Source organism: Drosophila guanche, unplaced genomic scaffold (genome assembly GCF_900245975.1).
Source record: "Drosophila guanche unplaced genomic scaffold, DGUA_6, whole genome shotgun sequence".
Classification (NCBI taxonomy): Eukaryota; Metazoa; Arthropoda; class Insecta; order Diptera; family Drosophilidae; genus Drosophila; species Drosophila guanche.
The window spans coordinates 375,129-393,974 of record NW_022995750.1 but is presented as its reverse complement, the minus strand read 5'-3'; the positions used below and the strand labels follow the sequence as shown (position 1 = coordinate 393,974).

Below are 18,846 nucleotides of genomic sequence, written 5' to 3'. Positions count from 1 at the left end.
CCGCACTGGCCAGCGACCAGAGGCACTGGAGCACAAAAACCAAAAACCAAAGAAAATGAAATGAAATGTCCGGACAACCGGACAACCGGACAACACCCATGACAATGAAGCGGCAACATTCAGCCGAAGAGTCGCGTCTGCGTAATACCAGAAGTAGTCAACAGGTGAACAACTTCCAAGGGGAGAGCGGACCAGAGACGAGTGTGGCGGAGCTGCAGCTTGCCCCGAAGCAGGCCAGGGGGACGACGCGGCATGGCGTGGCGCAACTTCAAGTTGGGCTGTTACAAAGGCAAACAAGTTGGAATCGGAATCGTTTACGCGCTCAACGAAAGTAAAATTCAAAACAAAATAAAAATCCAAATATTAATATAGCAAATACAAGTGAAACGGCCAGAGGGAATCCGCTGATGCGCTACAGCAAGCAGTTGGGAATGAAATTAAAGTTCATTTAAAATTACAATTTGTTAATCCAAAAACTCCCTAATGATACCCCCAGGCGGTGCGATGATTTGTTGGTCATCTGGAAACAGTGGACAGTTGGACGGCCGGCAGCCAAATTGCGGAATTCCTACCACGAGTGCGACGAGCAAAAAGTGTACGAAAAAAATCCCACACCACACGCCACACCATACAACACCAACTATTGTCAATGCGGACTTGTCTTTCTTTCGTTTTCGTGCAACATTTCTCTGCGTTGGACCCAGCACTTGGTCTCCAGCCAGCGACGGCAACGGTTGAGTGTACGGATCGCATTTTGAGTATCTCTTTGACACAAGGATCGGGTTCGATTAAACATGTTTACTATAACAAACTGGAAGTTGGCAATTAGCTGGTGCATTATCGATGTGGTGTGTGTGCTGTCAGGCTCCTCCCATGGCGCCTATACGCGAGAGATTGTGAACGATAAGCCACCGCTGCAGGAGAGACGTGAGTACCAGACTCAGCGAAAAGGAAGTGCAATCAAAGATCCCCCCAATAATCTATGGGCATATCATATGTACATATGTTTCAGCACCCTGGTTACTAACCTGCAAACGTTCCAATCCCAATGAAGATAAGTGCTTCCGGCAGCTGTTCTTCCAGCTGTTTCCAGCGCTGGCCGCTGGCATACCAGAGATCGGTGTCAAGAGCTTTGAGCCGCTGAACATCGATCAGGTGTCCGTGTCGAAGGGCAGTGGGAACCTGGTGCTCTCCGGGGGATTCCAGAACCTGGTCATACGCGGACCTTCCAATGCGACGGTGCGCAGAGCCAGGTAAGACCAGGAAGCACAGTGGCTCAGGGAAAGGAAAGACGTAATTTTAATCCTTTTTCTGGCTTAGTTTGGACCTGGAGCGTCGCCTTCTGAGCTTTGAGCTGGTGCTGCCGCGTCTGCGGATACGAGCCAAGTATAATTTGAAGGGAAACATTCTGCTGCTGCCGCTGGTTGGCAACGGGGATGTGGCCATGGCCCTGAAGAATGTGCACACCACCGTCTACACGAGGATATCGCTGCGCAACGAGACGCAGACGGGTGACGAGATCATCCACATTGACGAAATGAAGGTCAGCTTTGAGGTGGGAGCGATGCGCATCCATCTGAAGAATCTGTTTAATGGCAACGACATCCTGGCCGCCTCGATCAACACGTTCCTCAATCAGAACGGCAACGAGGTGATTGCCGAGCTGCGGCCGGACCTGGAACTGGGCCTGGCCGACATTTTTCACGGCCTGTGGAACAATGTCTTCTCCAAGCTGCCCACCAAGCTGTGGCTGGTATAGATCCAGCACTAGTTCTCTAGCGTATTATTATGATTTATTATAATTTATTGCGCCTCCAACCGGGAGCGTGTGTGTCTATCGCTAGGTTAACTTTTGCACTACGATTAAATCTTTAGCTATACAATATCTTAGATCATTTGTTCTTCTTGGGCATCAGCTCGTCGTAGCTGTATTCGGCAAACATTTTGTCGACAGAGGCGCGCATGATGTCCACCAGTGCCTTGGTCATCAGCGGGCGCACTTCCTCGGCAAGCGACTTCCAGTTCTCGTTGAGGAAGTCGTTCATGCGCTTGCCCAATGCCTCGTCCCCGTTGAACAGATTGTCCAGCTGCATTTTCACATCGGACAGAGTGTACTCCACCTTCACGTTGATGATCTTCAGGTGGGTAGCCCCGTTCTTCTGGTACTCTTGCCCAAACAGCTCCGTCTGCATGGTGATGTTTGCTGTGTGCAAAGAGGAATGAGACGTGAGAGAGTCTTCCAGAGAGTCCATTCTGCTACTCACTCAGATTCACCTTGCAGTGGCCATCGCCCAGCAGCGGCATCATCATGATTTTTCCCTTAAATTGAGGATTATCGAATCAGCTATCGTCTGCCTTTGACATTCATTCACTCTCTACCGACCTTAATGCTGTACTCCGCCTCCATGCGCAGCTCGGGGAATGTCATCGAGAAGATGAACTTCAGTTTGCTGGGCTCGATCCGCAGTTCGTTCAACGTGTGATTGGAAATGCCCGAGATCTTGACGTTCTTGTACACCGAGTGCAGGTAGATGGCTCCCGAATCCTGGTCCATCTTCACCTCGGGCACCACCAGCGGCTCCATTTGCGGTATGTACATCTCCGGTATGCCGTCCATCAGTCGGGGCTTCAACGACTTGAAGGACTTTTTTGCGCACTCATTCAGCGTTGGCAAATCTCGATAGCACACCGTCAGGAAGGAGGCTGCACGAAAGGGGAGAGACTAAAGTCCAGACCCCAATAAGAGTTTCGTTTCACTCACGCAGTCGACTCTTTCCTTGGGGCTTGGCCTGTGTTTGTGCCACTCCCAGCAGCAGCAGCAACGCCAGCCACGTCTTTGTAGTCATCCACATGTGTTCCATTTGGTAGTGTTCCTGGCTCTAGTCTGTTCTTACTGCAGTCTGGCTTCTTCTTCCCTCTGCTGCCAGTTGCTGGCGAGTGTTGGCTCCAATGGCTGTTCCCATGGCTTTTATAGCCGCTTCTGTCGCGTCGTGCGAAGTTGACGCATTCGTACTTTTGCAGCACTTGCAGTTTTTCTCGTGACATTGCAGTCCTCAGCAGTTCTCAAAGCCAAGCTGTTCCCCCGCCCCCACTCCATGTACACATCAATAAAGATTTTTGTATTCGCAAAGTAATTGTGTGGAGGCAGCTTTGCTGTAGCTCCAAGTTCTAAGAAGGAACACTCAAGAACACTCATTTTGTACCCAGATTTTAATAGAACTTGGCAATCACATGAGCAAACAGCTGCTGCTAAAAGGCAGTCGAACGAGAGAGCTTAGCTTTCGGTTACAATCCAAAACCAAAGTGTTTCTCTCAGTTCCATTTTGGACAGTCGAATCATTGCCAACGTGCCTCACTTTAGGTGCAACATAAAAACAATGAAATAATTCTAGTAAAATTAAAGTAAAGTTTAAAAAAATTACGAACGCAGCTTCTGCGCTAACAAACACTAAACAAACTATAAACGAGAAGGAACGTGTAAGACGCTTTTTACGCTTTTTTCACAACTTTTATACCCGGCACTCAGTACTACATCTGCACTTCTTCATCTGTCATCTACATCTACAACACGTCTCACACCAACACGCTCCATTAGCTCACCGCCCTTCCCTAGACCCACACACTGCAGACTCGAGGCAGAGGCACCGTCCGCACGCAAAAAAACAAACGAGAAGGGACGTGTGAGACGCTTCTTACGCGTCACAACTTTTATACCCGGCACTCAGGACTACATCTAGATGTAGAAGACATCGCCAACCACTAGATATCGTTCACATTACAGAACACGTAGTAAAAAGCCTACAAAATAAAATTCATCAAAAAAATTGGATTAGTTAATCGTATTTTCCAATTTATGAGATATTTAAAACAGCAATAAAATTGGTACTTTTTCCCTGCACGTTCTGTGCAATAATGACCGCTAGGTTTCACAGCAGATTTTTCGAAATTGGCGCCATCTATGAACATTTCTGGTACGCAACTTTGATGGTCACTCTTTTTCTAATACAGATCATTAAAAACCGAGTCTTGGTTTTAACTTTTAAAAATTAGCTTTTGGCCACCAAAACTGGTCATTGCGACAATAGTGCATCTGCACCTCAGCTGTGTTTTGTCAAATTTTAAATTTGTTCTTCATCTGTCATCTACATCTACAACACTTCTCACACCAACACGCTTCGTTAGCTCGCCGCCCTCCCTAGACCCGCACACTGCAGTCTCGAGGCAGAGGCAGCGCCCGCACACAAAAAAAACACAAATATAAGCTGCGGGACGGGTTGGGTTAAAAGTCGGCAGAGGCAGAGGCCGAGTCAAGCAGAAGCAGAGTGTGAATGAGAGAATGTAAAAAGAGCAACAAAAGCTGCGGGACAGGGTGGGTTTAGCCACTGGAAATTAATTTCTCCATTGTGGCTATAATAATGATCCGTTCGGATCGCAATTTGATATTTGATCTGATAGATTAGTTTTCTTTTATCTTCAAAACTGTACTCTTTACTCTTCGAGTACCGGGTATAAAAACGAGTAAATATCGACTAAGAACAAAAAACCAAAGGCGGCGTTTAAATATATTAAAATAAAATTAAAAATATTTAATATCTGACTGGCGGTAATTGCTGAGGACTTCTCAGCGGAGAGACTAGATCGAATCGATTTCCATGTCAGCTCTTAACCTGAAAGAAAACTAAAGTAGAAACCAGGTAAAAGCAAAGTGGCTGCCACTTACATCTTGTCGAGACGGTTTGCCTCATCGATGACATTGTTCGTTGTTAGAGAATCAAAGTCGGAGCTGTCGCCCATGGAGTTCATTTTCAGTCGGCCCATAGAATGCTCCAGTAGCATTGGAGGTGGGGCAGAGACGTGCGCCGAAGCGGCAGCAGCGCTGGACAACATCTTGAAATTCAATTGAAATAGCTGCTCTTTGATTTCGGCGAATTTCTGCATGGCTTTCGCCACAGCCTTGATGGCCTTGATGAATAGCAAATGCAGACTATCAATCTCCTTGGCGGTTTCCATTACTCGTTTAACCTCCTGGCTGGGAGACATGGCAAACTGATTGACAGCTTTGCGAAACTGTCCGAGGGAGATTCCAGCCAAGTAATCATGATCAAAGGCAGCCCTATGAGGAGATCGATCTTAGATAAGTAATGGATGTGACAGAGACTGTGGAATCATCCACTTACAAGTCAAATACATCCACATATTGATTCAGAAGCTGGCTGGTGGCCTTTTCAATGGCTCGGGCACCGCGCAAACAAGACTCGAAGCGATCCTTGATGGCTCTGGCAATGTTGTTTGTCTCCTGGTAAGTGTCTGCAAGCAGCTTCCAGTCGCTATCGGTTACCTGAAATCAAGAATCATTATTCAATGAGCCTTCGATTTATCTCCAGCAGATAGTTACCTGGATGGACATATTTTGCTCCTGGACAGAGGCCGTGCGCAGCCTCAGGAGCATGTTGTATGCCTCGGCAGTGGTGAGTATTTGATCGTTGATGGCCGTTATGAACTGATTCGTGACAATCTCATCCTCCAGCAGAAGGGCACGCTCTCGGATGCCCATGAGAAACATATCCACCTGCTTCTGCTGCATCGCCAGCATGTAGTGCATGTCCAGGGCAAGACGCCTCAGCACCCACGAACTGTCCGTTTGGAAGCTGCTTGGGTTGCAGGTCAGCATCAGCTTGGAGACGCGCGGCTCGGGGTCGCTGTAGACACACTTGTCCGACGCCTGGAAGACGAATAACATCACAGGGGGTGGGGGTATTTTGGTCGATTTGAGCGTCTCGCGGCTGGTGTCGCTCCACTCGTGGACATACAGATCCAGGGGTCTGGTGTTTGGCGTGATCCTCTCGTGAGGATGATTGGTGGGCAGGACACAGTACACCTCGCTACTGGCCAGCTTTGTGTCGCGGCAAATCAAGCCGTTCAATTCCTGCATCGTCATATCCGCCGTGACAGCGTACGCCAGAAACTTGAAGCTGTTCATGGCGAATATCGTGAGCACGCGTATCTGGAGAAGCTTGTCAAGATAGGAAAAGACAAATGGGTTTGGGACCGTGCCCGAATGTACTTTATCAGATTCCAATTGGCCGCGTCGCTTGTAGTCGCTGTCGAGGGCCAGGCGCAGCCACAGCAGGAACTGCCTGGCGAATGGCTCCGTCAGATGATGCTCCCTCGGTAGCTCTGTTTGGAAGAGAAATCGACTGGCGTCGTGTGGATCCTCCGTAATGGCAATGCAGTCGGACGTCTTCTTGAGCAGATTGACTAAAATGTTCCTGGGCGTCTGATGAGGTATGAAGGGTAGCTCCCCGGTCGCCAGCTCGTAGGCAATGATCCCCATAGACCAGTAGTCCACCGTCGTGTTGTAGACGCCCGTCTCGACCACCTCGGGGGCAAAGTAGTGGCGCGTTCCCACCACACTCTGCAGCATCGTCTGGTCGGGCGCCCCGCGCGCCAACCCAAAGTCCGTGAGCTTGTAGGTCTTCGAGCCGTCCTTCTGGCGGTGAATCACGATGTTGTCCGGCTTGAGGTCGCGATGACACACCTTGCACTCGGAGTGCAGGAAGTGCAGGGCCTTCCGCAGGGCGCCCAGTATCTCCCGCACCTCGAACTCCGACAGTCCGTTGGCGTTCTCGTGCATCTGCAATTGCTTGCGCACATCCCCCCCGTTGCAGAACTCCAGTATAATTACGGGCAGGCGGCATTTATGGGCGGAATTGAGGTAGGCAACGAAGGAAGCATCGTCATTCCCAAGGCACACACCAGCCACGATGTTCGGGAGTTTCCGGAACGCACGCGTAAACTTCAGCTCCATCATCCATCGGTCCTTCAACTTGACCTGCTGATCGGCCCCCAGCGAGTTCACGTCTTTGATATGTTTGGTGGCTGGAGAGCATAATAAACAAACGAAGGGCTATTATCTCTGAGACGCATAAAGCGATTCTACATGACTCAGACCCACCAAGAAGCGGGACCGACCAGACACGACCAAACGGCCTTTTTGATAACAGCGATCACTCCTTGACGAAAAGCTTGCATAAGCGCAATTCCAGGAATGGAGCTGTTTTCACACAATTTTCCGCAAAAAACATCCATATATGGAAAGTAGAGTGCGCAAGTGTCGGTTGCTGATAATGTGAGATCCGTCCCCGTCGCCTTACCTATTTCCTGGCCTGTGGTCTTATTCTGCCAGTGCAGAACCTCGCCAAAGCCGCCCTGGCCCAGTTTTCCCTGCAGCTGCCAGTTTCTCCAGGAGTTCATTTTTATTCACTTGGTTTACGCGATCCAACTGAAATCGGAACTGAAACTGAAACATCCACAAACTTTTTGTTAGAGATGGGAGAAAATTCGGAAGGCCAAGACGATGTTTTTTTTTTAAATCACAACCATAGATAAGATGTGCAATCATTTTAATAAAATGATTATGCACTTATGCACCTTATGCACTTTGAAGTTACTTAATTGTGGTTCTGTTAATCTGGGCTTACTACAAAATCTCCATATTTCTGCCGTTTGTCCAAAGCAATACTCCACCAAGTAAAGTGATCGATATGTCTATCGCTTGGGAAATACCATCTCTAATCAAACAGGTTGTAAACAAAAACTGAAAAACTGCAATTGCAAACAAAAAAGAGCAGAATACTCGTCACCCCCACCCGCATGCTTGTGTTAAAATGCGTTTCCACATGAAGAGCGGCAACGATGATAATGACATTGTGGCAGCCACAGCATGTGCCGAGCATATACGGAAATTCGTCTTCACCAGCAGCCACGCCGCCGAGCGTCTGGAAATCAAAATCCCCGAGGTACGTATACTCAAACTCCAGGTCTGACTGCCACGACCACTATGTGCTATGCTTTTGTTGCTGCAGCTGCTCCAAGGTGCCTACTCCTTCTACACATGGCCCTGTGCGCCGGTCTTGGCCCATTTCCTGTGGGAACGGCGACAGACACTGGCAGGGAAGCGGATTCTGGAACTGGGCAGCGGCACAGCTCTGCCGGGCATACTGGCCGCCAAGTGCAAAGCCCATGTGGTGCTCACAGACAATTGCATACTGCCCAAGTCACTGGCGCATATCCGCAAATCCTGCCTTGCCAATCAACTGCAGCCCGGCGTGGACATCGATGTGGTGGGCCTCAGCTGGGGGCTGCTGCTGAACAGCGTCTTCCGGCTGGCGCCTCTCGACCTGATTATAGCCGCTGACTGCTTCTACGATCCTAGTGTCTTCGAGGACATCATTGTGTCGGTTGCGTTCCTCTTGGAACGGAACTGCGGGGCCAAGTTTATTTTCACGTACCAGGAGCGGAGCGCCGACTGGTCCATTGAGGCCCTGCTGAAAAAGTGGAAGCTGCAGGCTCTGCCCATCAACATGGACGACATTGGCAAGGAGTCGGGCGTGGATGTGCTGGAGTTTATGGGCGGGCACACCATACATCTGCTTGAGATAACGCGCTCTGAGAACATTGCTATAATAAATACAACAAAATGATAAATGAATCATAGAATTTTGCTTTTTCGATTTTCGCGCCTTTGGTGGATCATGTGTGCAGTTTATTTTGCAGCTGCCGCTTATCGCACGAAAGTATCGGTATGTCTTACAAAAATTATCAGGCGAATAAATCAGCCATAAAAATATACATATAATATATATATAGGTTCTTTCTTTACTTTCTTTTGCGTTTAAACTAAGGTATTTAAAAATTTATTTTTTTCTGTTATATTTCTTGTTCGTTTTGTTAACATAATCGTTTTTAATTTATAGATTGATATGTCTAGGCTTGTAATGTCCGTATCAAACTCTCTTGTGAGAGACTATTCCCTGAAGTGACTTAAATAAACAGAAACAAACAAATGTATCCAATTTATTATATATTATACAAAATCTAGGAGATAAAAATGGCTGTGAAAATTGTGAAGTTGAAAAAGAATTTCTTTTCCAAACGAAGTTTTAAGTAATGTTTTATAATATAGGAAAAAACTTATTTGAAACAAAGGCGGTGAGCGATAAATTTATCGATATATTTCTTAGATCGGGAGATCGTCTGACAGAGAATTTCCTTGAACGTTTAGACGCAGGAGAGAATTTCACTGACCATCAAATGAAAAATTCAAACACAAATTTGTAAAAAATAAGGTCACAAGGTATACAAGCCAATAAAACGAGTATTTATAATAAGCCAAATTGATTCTTTAATCGGATTAAATTATTGTTTCAGTGTTAAAACTATTTGCAAGCTAGTAATGCGAAATAGAACATCAACATCGCAGAATATGATTCAAGACCACGGCATATTAGGGTATATTTTTAAAATTATATGGTTTATTTTGGTTTATTGTTGAGGGTGTGACGGTATATTTTATCGATAATTCCGCCGTCACACTGAGCGACGCTTTGGTCGCTGCTTTTAAGAACATTTATTATTTATTTAAAACCCGAAATACCAAGTAATTTGCTTGTGGCAAAGTGTGGCAGCCAGAGTGCAAGACCGTCGTTTGTTTTTTTATTATTATTTATTATTGCTGCTGCCACAAAAGCCCATACTCGGTGTGTGCGTCGTGAGTGTTTATAGAGTGTGCAAGTGTGTTTGTGTTTCGCCTGTGAAAAATCGAAGTTATTGCATTGCGCAGCCTTTTGCCGCGGCAGCCCTTTATGCCAAGGAATTCCATGCTAATGGTGAGTGCCAAGGAATGCGCTTGAGTGAATCGAAATGTTTTAGGGTTTGTTTTCTGCCGTTCTGGCAGCTGCTGATGCTGCTGCTGTTGCAGCTACTTCAGTGGGCGTCGCTTGCGGTTGGCGTGAATTACGTCTTACGACACTCTGCTGCGCTTTTGCAGCTATCCAATTGCATTTACTGGAAATTAAAATCCGTCCAATGGGTTACTGGAAGGAACAAACGGTAAACGACGGCATTTTGTTGACGCACAGCCCTGAGAGGCAAACATTTGTTGTTGCAATTGATCCGTTAATTCGAATGCGGCTGCGTGTCTACATGTGTGTGAGAACGGGAGAGTGAGAGAGAACGAGAGACGCTCTGGCGAGGTCATAGCGGATAGCCGACTTGTGGAATGCTCTGCACTGACAGATACTACGTCACATAAAGGTATACTAAATGGAGGGTGAGGCAGAGCCGCTTCAAACACCATTCTCGAGGACTCTGCTTTACCTTTTGTCAAATTTCCCTTTCGTCTAAGCCAAACATAAGCTTGCGTGCGTGTGTCTCCTTTGGAAGGGATGATATTTGCCTGATTTATGCCCTGTTGCTGCACTGTCTGCATTGTCTCGTGTTTTTTGGGCGATGAACTCATCCTGGTGCCTCGTCATCGTCTGGAGACAAGCCCAAGAAGCACAAGAGGCGGCGGCAACATGAACTTTGCCCAAAAACTAATTTGCACGCCCAATTCTATTTCTGAGGCAAATAAAGGCAGCTTCTAAATATGGACAGGCCTGACGTCCGACCCATTTAAATGTTGTCGCCACTCCGCCGACGCTGCTGCATTCGTTCAGGCGTGACAGATGCTCCGGCCGATGCATTCCTTTGGGGGTTTCATCCACAATTAAGCTCAATTTTGAAACATTAGCATTGATTTCTCCTGACACTCCACAAGTTCTGCTCCATTGGGGTTTGGTTTGCAGTTGATTTTAAAATTTCCGTGTCACATTTCATTATTCTCCTCTTAATCCGATAGGTTGCTCATTGAGACACAAGGTTTCCAAATAGATCACTGAGAAGAAACCCCAGGCAGACGCCAGATATACCAGAGCGCGCATCATGGCCGAGGATACGGAGTACAAGAAGCTGCCGGTGGAGGAGCGTTGCGTACACAAGTTGTGGAAGGCCCGCGTCGATGGCTACGAGGAGGCAGCCAAGCTCTTCCGCGAACTGGACGACGAAAAGTCCCCGGAATGGTCCAAGTTTGCGGGACTCATCAAGAAAATGGTTGTGGACTCGAATGCCTTGGCCCAGGAGAAGGGTCTCGAGGCGGCGCTTATTTTCGTGGAGAACAGCGGCCTCGCCGGTCGCACTGTTGGCGATGTTATGTCGGGCATTGTCCAGAAGTGCATTGCCGCACCAAAGACCAAGACCAAGGAGCTCTCTGTGCTGGTCACGCTCATGTACGTGGAGATTGAGAAACAGGAGGCTGTCGTCGAGGAGCTGGTCAAGGGCATGGACCACAAGAACCCCAAAATTGTGTCCGCCTGCGTGGCAGCTGTCACCCTGGCTCTGCGTGAGTTTGGCAACAAGGTTGTGGGCGTCAAGCCGCTGATCAAGAAGCTCGCTCCACTCATGTCCGACCGCGACAAGGCGGTGCGCGACGAAGGCAAGCAGCTGGCCGTGGAGATCTATCGCTGGATCGGTGCCGCCATGAAGGCACAGATTGCCACCCTGCCGCAAGTGACACTTAAAGAGCTGGAAGATGAATTTGAGAAGCTCAAGGGAGAGCGTGCTGAGCCCTCCAGGTTAGATACTTATGAGATCTTTTTGTCATTGTATAGTCTTATAATTTGTTTTTATTTCATTGTAGATATCTCAAGTCACAGCAGGAGAAGCAGGCCAAAATCGCAGAGACTGCGGCCAGCGAGGATGTGTATAATGGTAATACAAATGCCATTTAAATTACGTTCCATTTGTTTTCTGTCTGTATCGCTTCCTTTAATGTATATTTTTTTACCGAATTCTGGACTAACGTTTGTTTGTTTTTTATGTCAACTAACCCCTCAATTCAATATATTTGTTTGATGTTTTCATTTGATGATGAAATGAAACTCGAAAAAGAAAGTACGTGCCCAATTATAGCATGCAGCGAAATAGAAAGAAAATAGTCATTGTTCCCACTCTAAAACCCTTCCCCGTTGTGTATCCCTTACAGAAGAGGATGGTGATGCTGGGGCTGAAGAAATGGATCCCATGGATCTGCTCGATCCTGTGGACATACTGTCCAAGATGCCCAAGGACTTTTACGATAAACTCGAGGAAAAGAAGTGGACTCTGAGGAAGGAGTCTCTAGAGGCGTTGGAGAAACTGCTTACCGATCATCCAAAGCTGGAGAGCGGCGAGTACGGAACTCTGGTGAATGCACTGAGGAAGGTGATTACCAAGGACTCCAATGTGGTCCTGGTGGCACTGGCTGGCAAGTGTCTGGCCATGTTGGCCAAAGGATTGGTCAAGCGCTTCTCCAACTATGCATCGGTGAGTGCTTTTCGAGGACCTCTATTGGGTCAATCTAATCGGGGAAACCCTCTGATATTCGCAGGGCTGTGTGCCATCGCTGCTGGAAAAATTCAAGGAGAAGAAACCCAATGTGGTGGCTGCCCTACGGGAGGCCATGGATGCAATTTACATGTCCACATCGCTGGAGGCCCAGCAGGAGGCCATTGTCGAGTCGCTGGCCAACAAGAATCCCAGCGTCAAGTCAGAGACGGCTCTCTTCCTGGCCCGCGCGCTGTGCCGCACCCAGCCCACGGCCCTGAACAAGAAGCTGCTCAAGCTGATGGCCACCAATCTGGTGAAGACCTTAAATGAGCCGGATCCGACGGTGCGCGACAGCAGCGCCGAGGCCCTGGGCACTCTGATGAAGCTGGTGGGTGAGAAGACGCTGGAGCCACTGCTGGCCGATGTGGATCCCCTCAAGATGAGCAAGATTAAGGAGTGCTACGAAAAGGCAGAGATTAAGGTGAAGATTGTCGGCCCCAAGAAGGAGACGCGGCCAGCCTCTGCTCCGCAATCCAAGGCGGGAGGAGCAACCCGACCCACAGCAGGGAGTGCGGCACCCAAGGCAGTGTCCCGCCCCGCCACATCGGGTGCTCGCAAGTTGGTCAAAAAGAATCCTACAGCTGCTGCTCCGGCTGCTACCGCCGCCTCCAAGGCAGCTTTCGGCAAAGCGCTGGCCACCGAGCGTGATATGGCCCCGGAGGAGGTGCAGGCCAAGGCGGAGGAGATTCTGCCAGCCGAAATACTTAGCGGATTGGTGGACTCCAATTGGAAGACTCGCCTGGCTGCCGTAGAACAGCTGCTGGGCGAGGTACCCAGCTACGATGCCAAGCAGCCGGGCATATCTCAGGTGCTGGTGCGCACCGTCAGCGGCCGCAAGCCCGGCCTCAAGGAGATGAACTTCCAAGTGCTCAAACTGAAGCTGGACATTATACGCTGCGTCGCAGAGACCTATCCCCTGACCACCATCACCGTGGATCATGTCATCAATGAGATCACAGAGAAACTGGCGGATGCCAAGAATGGACCAGTCGCTGGCGATGTCCTGTCTGCCTTTGCGGAGGCCACCAAGCTGGAGTACGTGGTGGGCAGGGTCCTCGGCTTTGCCTTTGAGCAAAAGTCACCAAAAGTGCAGTCGGAGGCCTTCAATTGGGTGGCCAAGGCCATCACAGAGTTTGGCTTCCAGATGCAGCCCAAGATGCTCATTGAGGACGTTCGCAAGGGCGTGCAGAGCACCAATCCTACGGTGCGTGGTGCCGCCATTCTGCTGGTAGGCACCATGTCCATGTACATTGGCAGCGCCCTCATGATGTTCTTCGACAGCGAGAAGCCCGCTCTGAAGTCGCAGATTCAAACGGAATTCGACAAGAATGTGGGTGAGAAGCCGCCGCGGCCAGTGCGTGGAGCACAGCGGGGCAGTGGTGGCGGAGCCAGCACGCCGGATGGCGGCGATGACGACGACGAGGCTGGCGGCCAGGAGGAGGACATGGCCTGCAACATGGCGGATCTGCTGCCACGAGTGGACATTGCACCGCAGATCACGGAGGCACTACTGAAGGAAATGTCCGACAAGGACTGGAAGATGCGCAACGAGGGACTCACGAAGCTGCAAGCCATCATCACGGAGTCTCGGCTCATCAAGCCGTCCATCGGAGACCTGGCACCCGCTCTGGCCCATCGTCTCGTAGACTCGAATGCTAAGATTGCACAGACGACGCTCTCCATCTGCGAGCAGCTGGCCACGGCCATGGGCTCTGGGTGCCGCAACCATGTGCGCACTCTCTTCCCGGGCTTCCTGCATGCTCTGGGCCATGGCAAGGATTTCGTGCGGGCCGCCGCCCTCAGCTGCATCAATACGTTCGGTGAGAAGGGCGGCTACAAGGAGTTCTTCGAGAGCGAAATGATTGCCGATGCCCTGAAGGGTCCCTCGACGGCCCTCAAGGTGGAGCTGTGGGCGTGGTTGGCGGAGAAGCTGCCAGGGATTCCACCCAAAACGATTTCCAAGGAGGATCTCAACTCGATGGTGCCACAGCTGTATGCCCACATCTGCGATCGAACGGCCGATGTGCGTAAGAACGCCAACGAGGCGGTGCTCGGGGTCATGATTCACCTGGGATTCGAGGCCATGAACCGGGCGCTGGACAAGCAGAAGCCCGCCTCCAAAGCGGCCATTATGGCAGCGCTCGAGAAGGCGCGTCCCAATTTGCCCGTCAAGCCGCTGCCCAAGGGTAAACAGCAGGCGCCCATACTAGAGGATCCTGTGAAGAAGACAGTGCGTGGTGGTGGAGCCGCTGGGGGAGCGGGAGCTGGCGGACAGAAGGCGCCCAATTCCAGGGCCACTCTCGTAGGTGAGAAGGCGGCTGCACCCTCACGCAAGAAGGAGGAGGATGTGGACACATCGCCACTACTGGCTGTTAATACGGCCAAGAACCAGCGACTCCTTGACGAGCAGAAGATGCGTGTCCTCAAGTGGACCTTCACCACGCCCCGCGAGGAATTCAACGAACTACTCCGCGAACAGATGACGGTGGCGAGCGTGAACAAGGCGCTTATGGCCAACATGTTCCACGACGATTTTCGGTAGGTCCACCAGGTCTTCCACTGTACAGACAGGCTCTAATTTATAGCCTCTCCCACTCGCAGTTATCACTTGAAAGTCATCGAACAGTTGAGCGATGACTTGGCCAGCAATGGCAAGGCATTGATCTGCAATCTGGATCTTATACTCAAATGGTTGACGCTGCGCTTCTACGATACGAACCCTTCAGTGCTGCTCAAGGGTCTCGACTATCTGATGCAGGTCTTCCAGATGCTCGTCGGCGTGGAGTATATCCTGGGGGAGAACGAGGCCGCAAGCTTTGTGCCTCATTTGCTGCTCAAGGTAAGCCAAGGGTTCCCTTTACTGTAGAATATCCCAAAAATCTCAATATTTCTTCCTGTAGATTGGTGATCCCAAGGATACGGTACGTAATGGCGTGCGTCGGGTCTTGCGACAGGTTCTGTTGGTCCATCCCTATGGCAAGATCTTCCCCTACGTCATGGATGGGCTCAAGTCAAAGAATGCCCGCCAGCGCACCGAGTGCCTGGACGAGCTCAGCTTTCTGATTGAATCGTATGGCGTGGGCATCTGTTCGAATGCCTCCATCAAGGACATATCTCGCCAGATCTCCGATCGCGACAACTCTGTGCGCAACGCAGCCCTCAACTGCATGGTGCAAGTGTTTTTCCTCACCGGCGAGAAACTCTACAAGCAGCTCAACCATCTCAACGAAAAGGATCTCTCCATGCTGGACGAACGCATCAAACGGGCCAAAAAGACATATAAACCGCCATCGGCAGCAGCCGCAGAAATGCCAAGCGGTGGTGGTGGTGGTGGCGTCAAGCTGGCAGCACAGCCCGTTGTACAGCAGCAGGAAAGCATTGAAATCGAGGACGCTGTAGTGGGCAATGGTTATGGAGATGAGTTGCCGCCGCCAAGCGATGGGTAAGACCTAAAATGGACCATAGTCTTCGGATTTAGTTTTGATTAATGTTTTGGCCGTGCTCTTTGGTTGGATGGAGAAACTACTGGCAGAAGGAGCTACGTAAAGTACGTACATATTAAAGCCACAACAAAAGTTGGAAGAGAATCTCCTGCAATCTGTCTGCCAGTCGTTTCCAGTCAGTGTTTGAAAATGCTGCCACGAATCAAGCTTTTCATGCACTGTTTTACTCCATCCTCTGGGTCGCAGTAGATTGAATATTTTCTTTTGATTTTTCGTTGTTTATTTTTTCGTTAACAATTCATATTAATTTCCATCGAATCAGCTTGCAGCAAGAAAGCAGCCAAAAGGAGGGAAATGGCACGAATGTGGCGGCCTATTTGTACTCCCTGACTCGACAGGCGTAAAGTGGCTTTTCTTTTATACTTTTTCCTTAAATGTTTAGTGTTTCGTTTTCGTTTGTTGCTTTGCCTAGTTTGTCATTGTTTGGAGTGTTGTTTGCTTTTGTTTTATCGTCGCTTATGTTCTTCATGTGTGTTTGCACTGTCAGAATTCAACTTACACTCTCTTGCATAATTGTGCAGCACCTTCGACCAGGCCCCGTCCTCACAGCTGCTCCAATTGCAGCAGCAACTGCAACAGCTGCAGCAACAGGCCCAGCAACAGCGGCCCAGTGGACCCTTTGGATTGGACTCGCAGGTCATCGCAGACATCGAGAAGGATTGGGTGCGCGTGGATCATATGGAGTTCAAGCAGCTGCCCTCAGTGGACATATCGCTGCTGTACGAGCCCATCAAGGTGATACCCACGCGTGGAGGCGTCCAGTATCCGCAGGATAAATTCGATCGCCTCATCTCGCGTCAGCACTACATGCAGCAAACTCTCACAACGCCGCCCTCAGCCAATGCAAGCTTGGCCAGCGGCATCTCGCCCTACCGCAGTCCCCCGCGCAATCAGCAGCAGTACCAGCAGCACATGGACAACCATATCCCAAAGTAAGTGGAAGAGTAAATTCCTATTTTAATGAGCCTTTTCATTAGTTTCTGTCTCTGTTTTGCAGTCTGGCTGATGTCCTGCCCAAGCATGATCCACAGCTGGTGAAGGTGATCAAGGCTGTCAGCAGCACAGACACCATGAAGGCACGTGCAGCCATCAACGAGCTGGCGGCTATCATTGAGTCCCCTGAAAAGCAGGCCGTGCTGCGAGACTACGAAGAAATATTCATACAAAATGTGCTTGCACAGTTGAAGGTGAGGAAATACTCTCCGTAAACCAATCCTCTATTGATATTTGCCTTGTATGTTTTGAAGAATCTTTCACAGCTGCCGACGGCACAGTCCTTGGTGGTTTATCAGCCGCTTTTGTCCATATTGTATACCTTTTTCCATGCTAATATTCTGGGCAAAACGCTGAGCGTGGCCTGCATCAAGAATCTCATGTCTGCGCTGCTCCACTTGATGGCCGATCCCAAGTTGGCCAACGGCGAGGACAGCCAGTACAACAAGGTGATCAATGGCATTTGTCTGAAAGTGCTGGACAAGGTTAATTTCACAAATTTAAATTGGTGAGTGCTCGAACAACTACTTTATGCTTGCCTCAGATTTACTGCTGTTTTTTATCTATAGTGCCCTCATTCGCTTGCTGCGTGAAACCTGTCCGGTGGCAGGGCTGCCCAAATTCACGGATCTGCTAATGAAATGCATTTGGCGAAACGTCAAGATGCTGCCAGAGCGCACCAATGAGCTGAACTACGATGCCGTGATATTGGAGGCGCACGAATTCATGCTGGCACTGCCCAGCAGCTGGTGGCAGACACGGCCATCAGACACGCCGCTGCGCACAGTCAAGACGATTGTTCACAACATGGCCAAGGTGAAGGGTAATGCCATACTGCAGCATCTCAATCAGATACCCACACACTCGGAGTTGCACACGTATTTGATACGCATCCTGAAGGTACGAAAAAGTCCCTCAATAGCTATAGCAGAGATGTGTTTCATATTGCTTTGCTTTCTTTGTAGAATTTCCAAAAGGATGGCTCTTCGGCAGGGACTGGTGCCTCGCCACAAAGAGCCAAGGAGATTGCCTCGAAGCGTATCTCTCATCAGACCCATGACACAGTATCGCAAATCTTTAAGCTCATCTCCGATAGAGACACAAAGCAACAGGGGCTGCAGAAGCTATACGATTTTAAGGTGAATTCTACGAGATATTCATTAGATTTTGTCACTCATTGAAATATAATTTTTTAGCAACAAAATCCGGACATAGATCTGAGCACCTTCCTGCAGGGCTCCAGTGTCACTTTTCACAAGTACATCGAGGAGGGTTTGGCGGAGATTGAGCGCAGCCAGAAGGGAATGTCCGGCTCCGCTGGACAGGCGCCGGATAATCGCATGGGTAAGCGTTCAGGCCATATACACACACACACACACACACACACACACACACGCACGCACGCACAGTTCTCTCTCTGCATCCCATACTAACCATACATTAAACATGTGGCCATGTATTTCTGTATTTCGACACCCCCAACAGCTGCTACACGTTCTTATCTCACAGATGCCAACAACCATCAGAATCAGAATCAGAATGCTGGCGCCGAGCATGATGCCGACTTCTGGATGGACCGATTGCAGTATTTGATGGGCGGTGGTGTCGGTGTGGGTGGCAAAATGATGTCCACACGCCATACAGCTGACGATGGATCGCGCATGATGATGGACAATAAGGTGGCCGATGAGAATCTCTGCTTAAGCTCGATGAACTCCCAGAAGGCTTCGCTTATCCGCAGAGAGGTAACACGAGATGTGCAGCTTTAGGGAGGGATCTGTAATCAATGTAAATATCCTTTCAGAAACCCGATGTCTCGCCGAATCGCTTGCAGCATATCCAAGCAAAGTTGGCGCAGATCAAGAAGGAAAACCACGCGCAGTAGGGGACTCCATACATAGTTATAGAAGACAGACACAGAAAGAGAGATTGAGACAACATACAGATGATGATGAAGATGATGTCGTGATGGACGCTTGTCTTTAACTAAATGAATCATTTATTATGTAACATTAGTTATAGTCTGCTTATGCACCACACACACCCGATATACACATATATATACTCACACATACAAATGCTACGGATGCGGTGGCAGATGCAG

At 49.3% G+C, this 18,846-nt stretch overlaps 5 protein-coding genes across 10 annotated transcripts; 3 read left to right on the top strand and 2 right to left on the bottom strand.

Annotated features, from left to right (window-relative positions):
- Positions 1 to 556: 556 nt before the first annotated feature.
- On the top strand, positions 557 to 1,847 carry LOC117586058 (protein takeout). The gene is made up of 3 exons (XM_034275904.1): positions 557 to 927; positions 1,013 to 1,253; positions 1,321 to 1,847. Exons 1-3 carry the CDS (start codon positions 795 to 797, stop codon positions 1,757 to 1,759), a joined length of 813 nt encoding a protein of 270 aa, XP_034131795.1. The 5' UTR covers positions 557 to 794; the 3' UTR covers positions 1,760 to 1,847.
- Positions 1,777 to 2,945, bottom strand: LOC117586059 (protein takeout). Its single transcript, XM_034275905.1, has 4 exons — positions 2,762 to 2,945; positions 2,384 to 2,703; positions 2,265 to 2,319; positions 1,777 to 2,203 (listed from the first exon to the last, which is right to left on the bottom strand). Exons 1-4 carry the CDS (start codon positions 2,859 to 2,861, stop codon positions 1,893 to 1,895), a joined length of 786 nt encoding a protein of 261 aa, XP_034131796.1. The 5' UTR covers positions 2,862 to 2,945; the 3' UTR covers positions 1,777 to 1,892.
- A 1,639-nt stretch (positions 2,946 to 4,584) lies between these two features.
- Positions 4,585 to 7,308, bottom strand: LOC117586056 (inhibitor of nuclear factor kappa-B kinase subunit beta). The gene is made up of 5 exons (XM_034275900.1): positions 7,155 to 7,308; positions 5,396 to 6,879; positions 5,178 to 5,338; positions 4,721 to 5,113; positions 4,585 to 4,667 (listed from the first exon to the last, which is right to left on the bottom strand). Exons 1-5 carry the CDS (start codon positions 7,252 to 7,254, stop codon positions 4,634 to 4,636), a joined length of 2,172 nt encoding a protein of 723 aa, XP_034131791.1. The 5' UTR covers positions 7,255 to 7,308; the 3' UTR covers positions 4,585 to 4,633.
- A 251-nt stretch (positions 7,309 to 7,559) lies between these two features.
- Positions 7,560 to 8,491, top strand: LOC117585971 (methyltransferase-like protein 23). The gene is made up of 2 exons (XM_034275780.1): positions 7,560 to 7,799; positions 7,866 to 8,491. The coding sequence occupies exons 1-2, from the start codon at positions 7,668 to 7,670 to the stop codon at positions 8,481 to 8,483; spliced, it is 750 nt and encodes a 249-aa protein (XP_034131671.1). The 5' UTR covers positions 7,560 to 7,667; the 3' UTR covers positions 8,484 to 8,491.
- An 875-nt stretch (positions 8,492 to 9,366) lies between these two features.
- LOC117586712 (protein mini spindles) lies at positions 9,367 to 18,814 on the top strand. 6 transcript variants are annotated; one of them, XM_034276984.1, is made up of 16 exons: positions 9,367 to 9,668; positions 10,682 to 11,453; positions 11,519 to 11,589; positions 11,864 to 12,183; positions 12,248 to 14,784; positions 14,848 to 15,085; positions 15,147 to 15,688; positions 16,012 to 16,089; positions 16,271 to 16,681; positions 16,747 to 16,936; positions 16,997 to 17,250; positions 17,312 to 17,642; positions 17,708 to 17,881; positions 17,939 to 18,086; positions 18,252 to 18,487; positions 18,547 to 18,814. In XM_034276984.1, the coding sequence occupies exons 2-16, from the start codon at positions 10,765 to 10,767 to the stop codon at positions 18,625 to 18,627; spliced, it is 6,300 nt and encodes a 2,099-aa protein (XP_034132875.1). In that variant the 5' UTR covers positions 9,367 to 9,668; positions 10,682 to 10,764; the 3' UTR covers positions 18,628 to 18,814. The 6 variants fall into 6 exon arrangements, with proteins under 6 accessions (XP_034132875.1, XP_034132874.1, XP_034132873.1 ...); XM_034276983.1 differs by having other exon boundaries at positions 18,228 to 18,487; XM_034276982.1 differs by having other exon boundaries at positions 18,225 to 18,487.
- Positions 18,815 to 18,846: the final 32 nt, after the last annotated feature.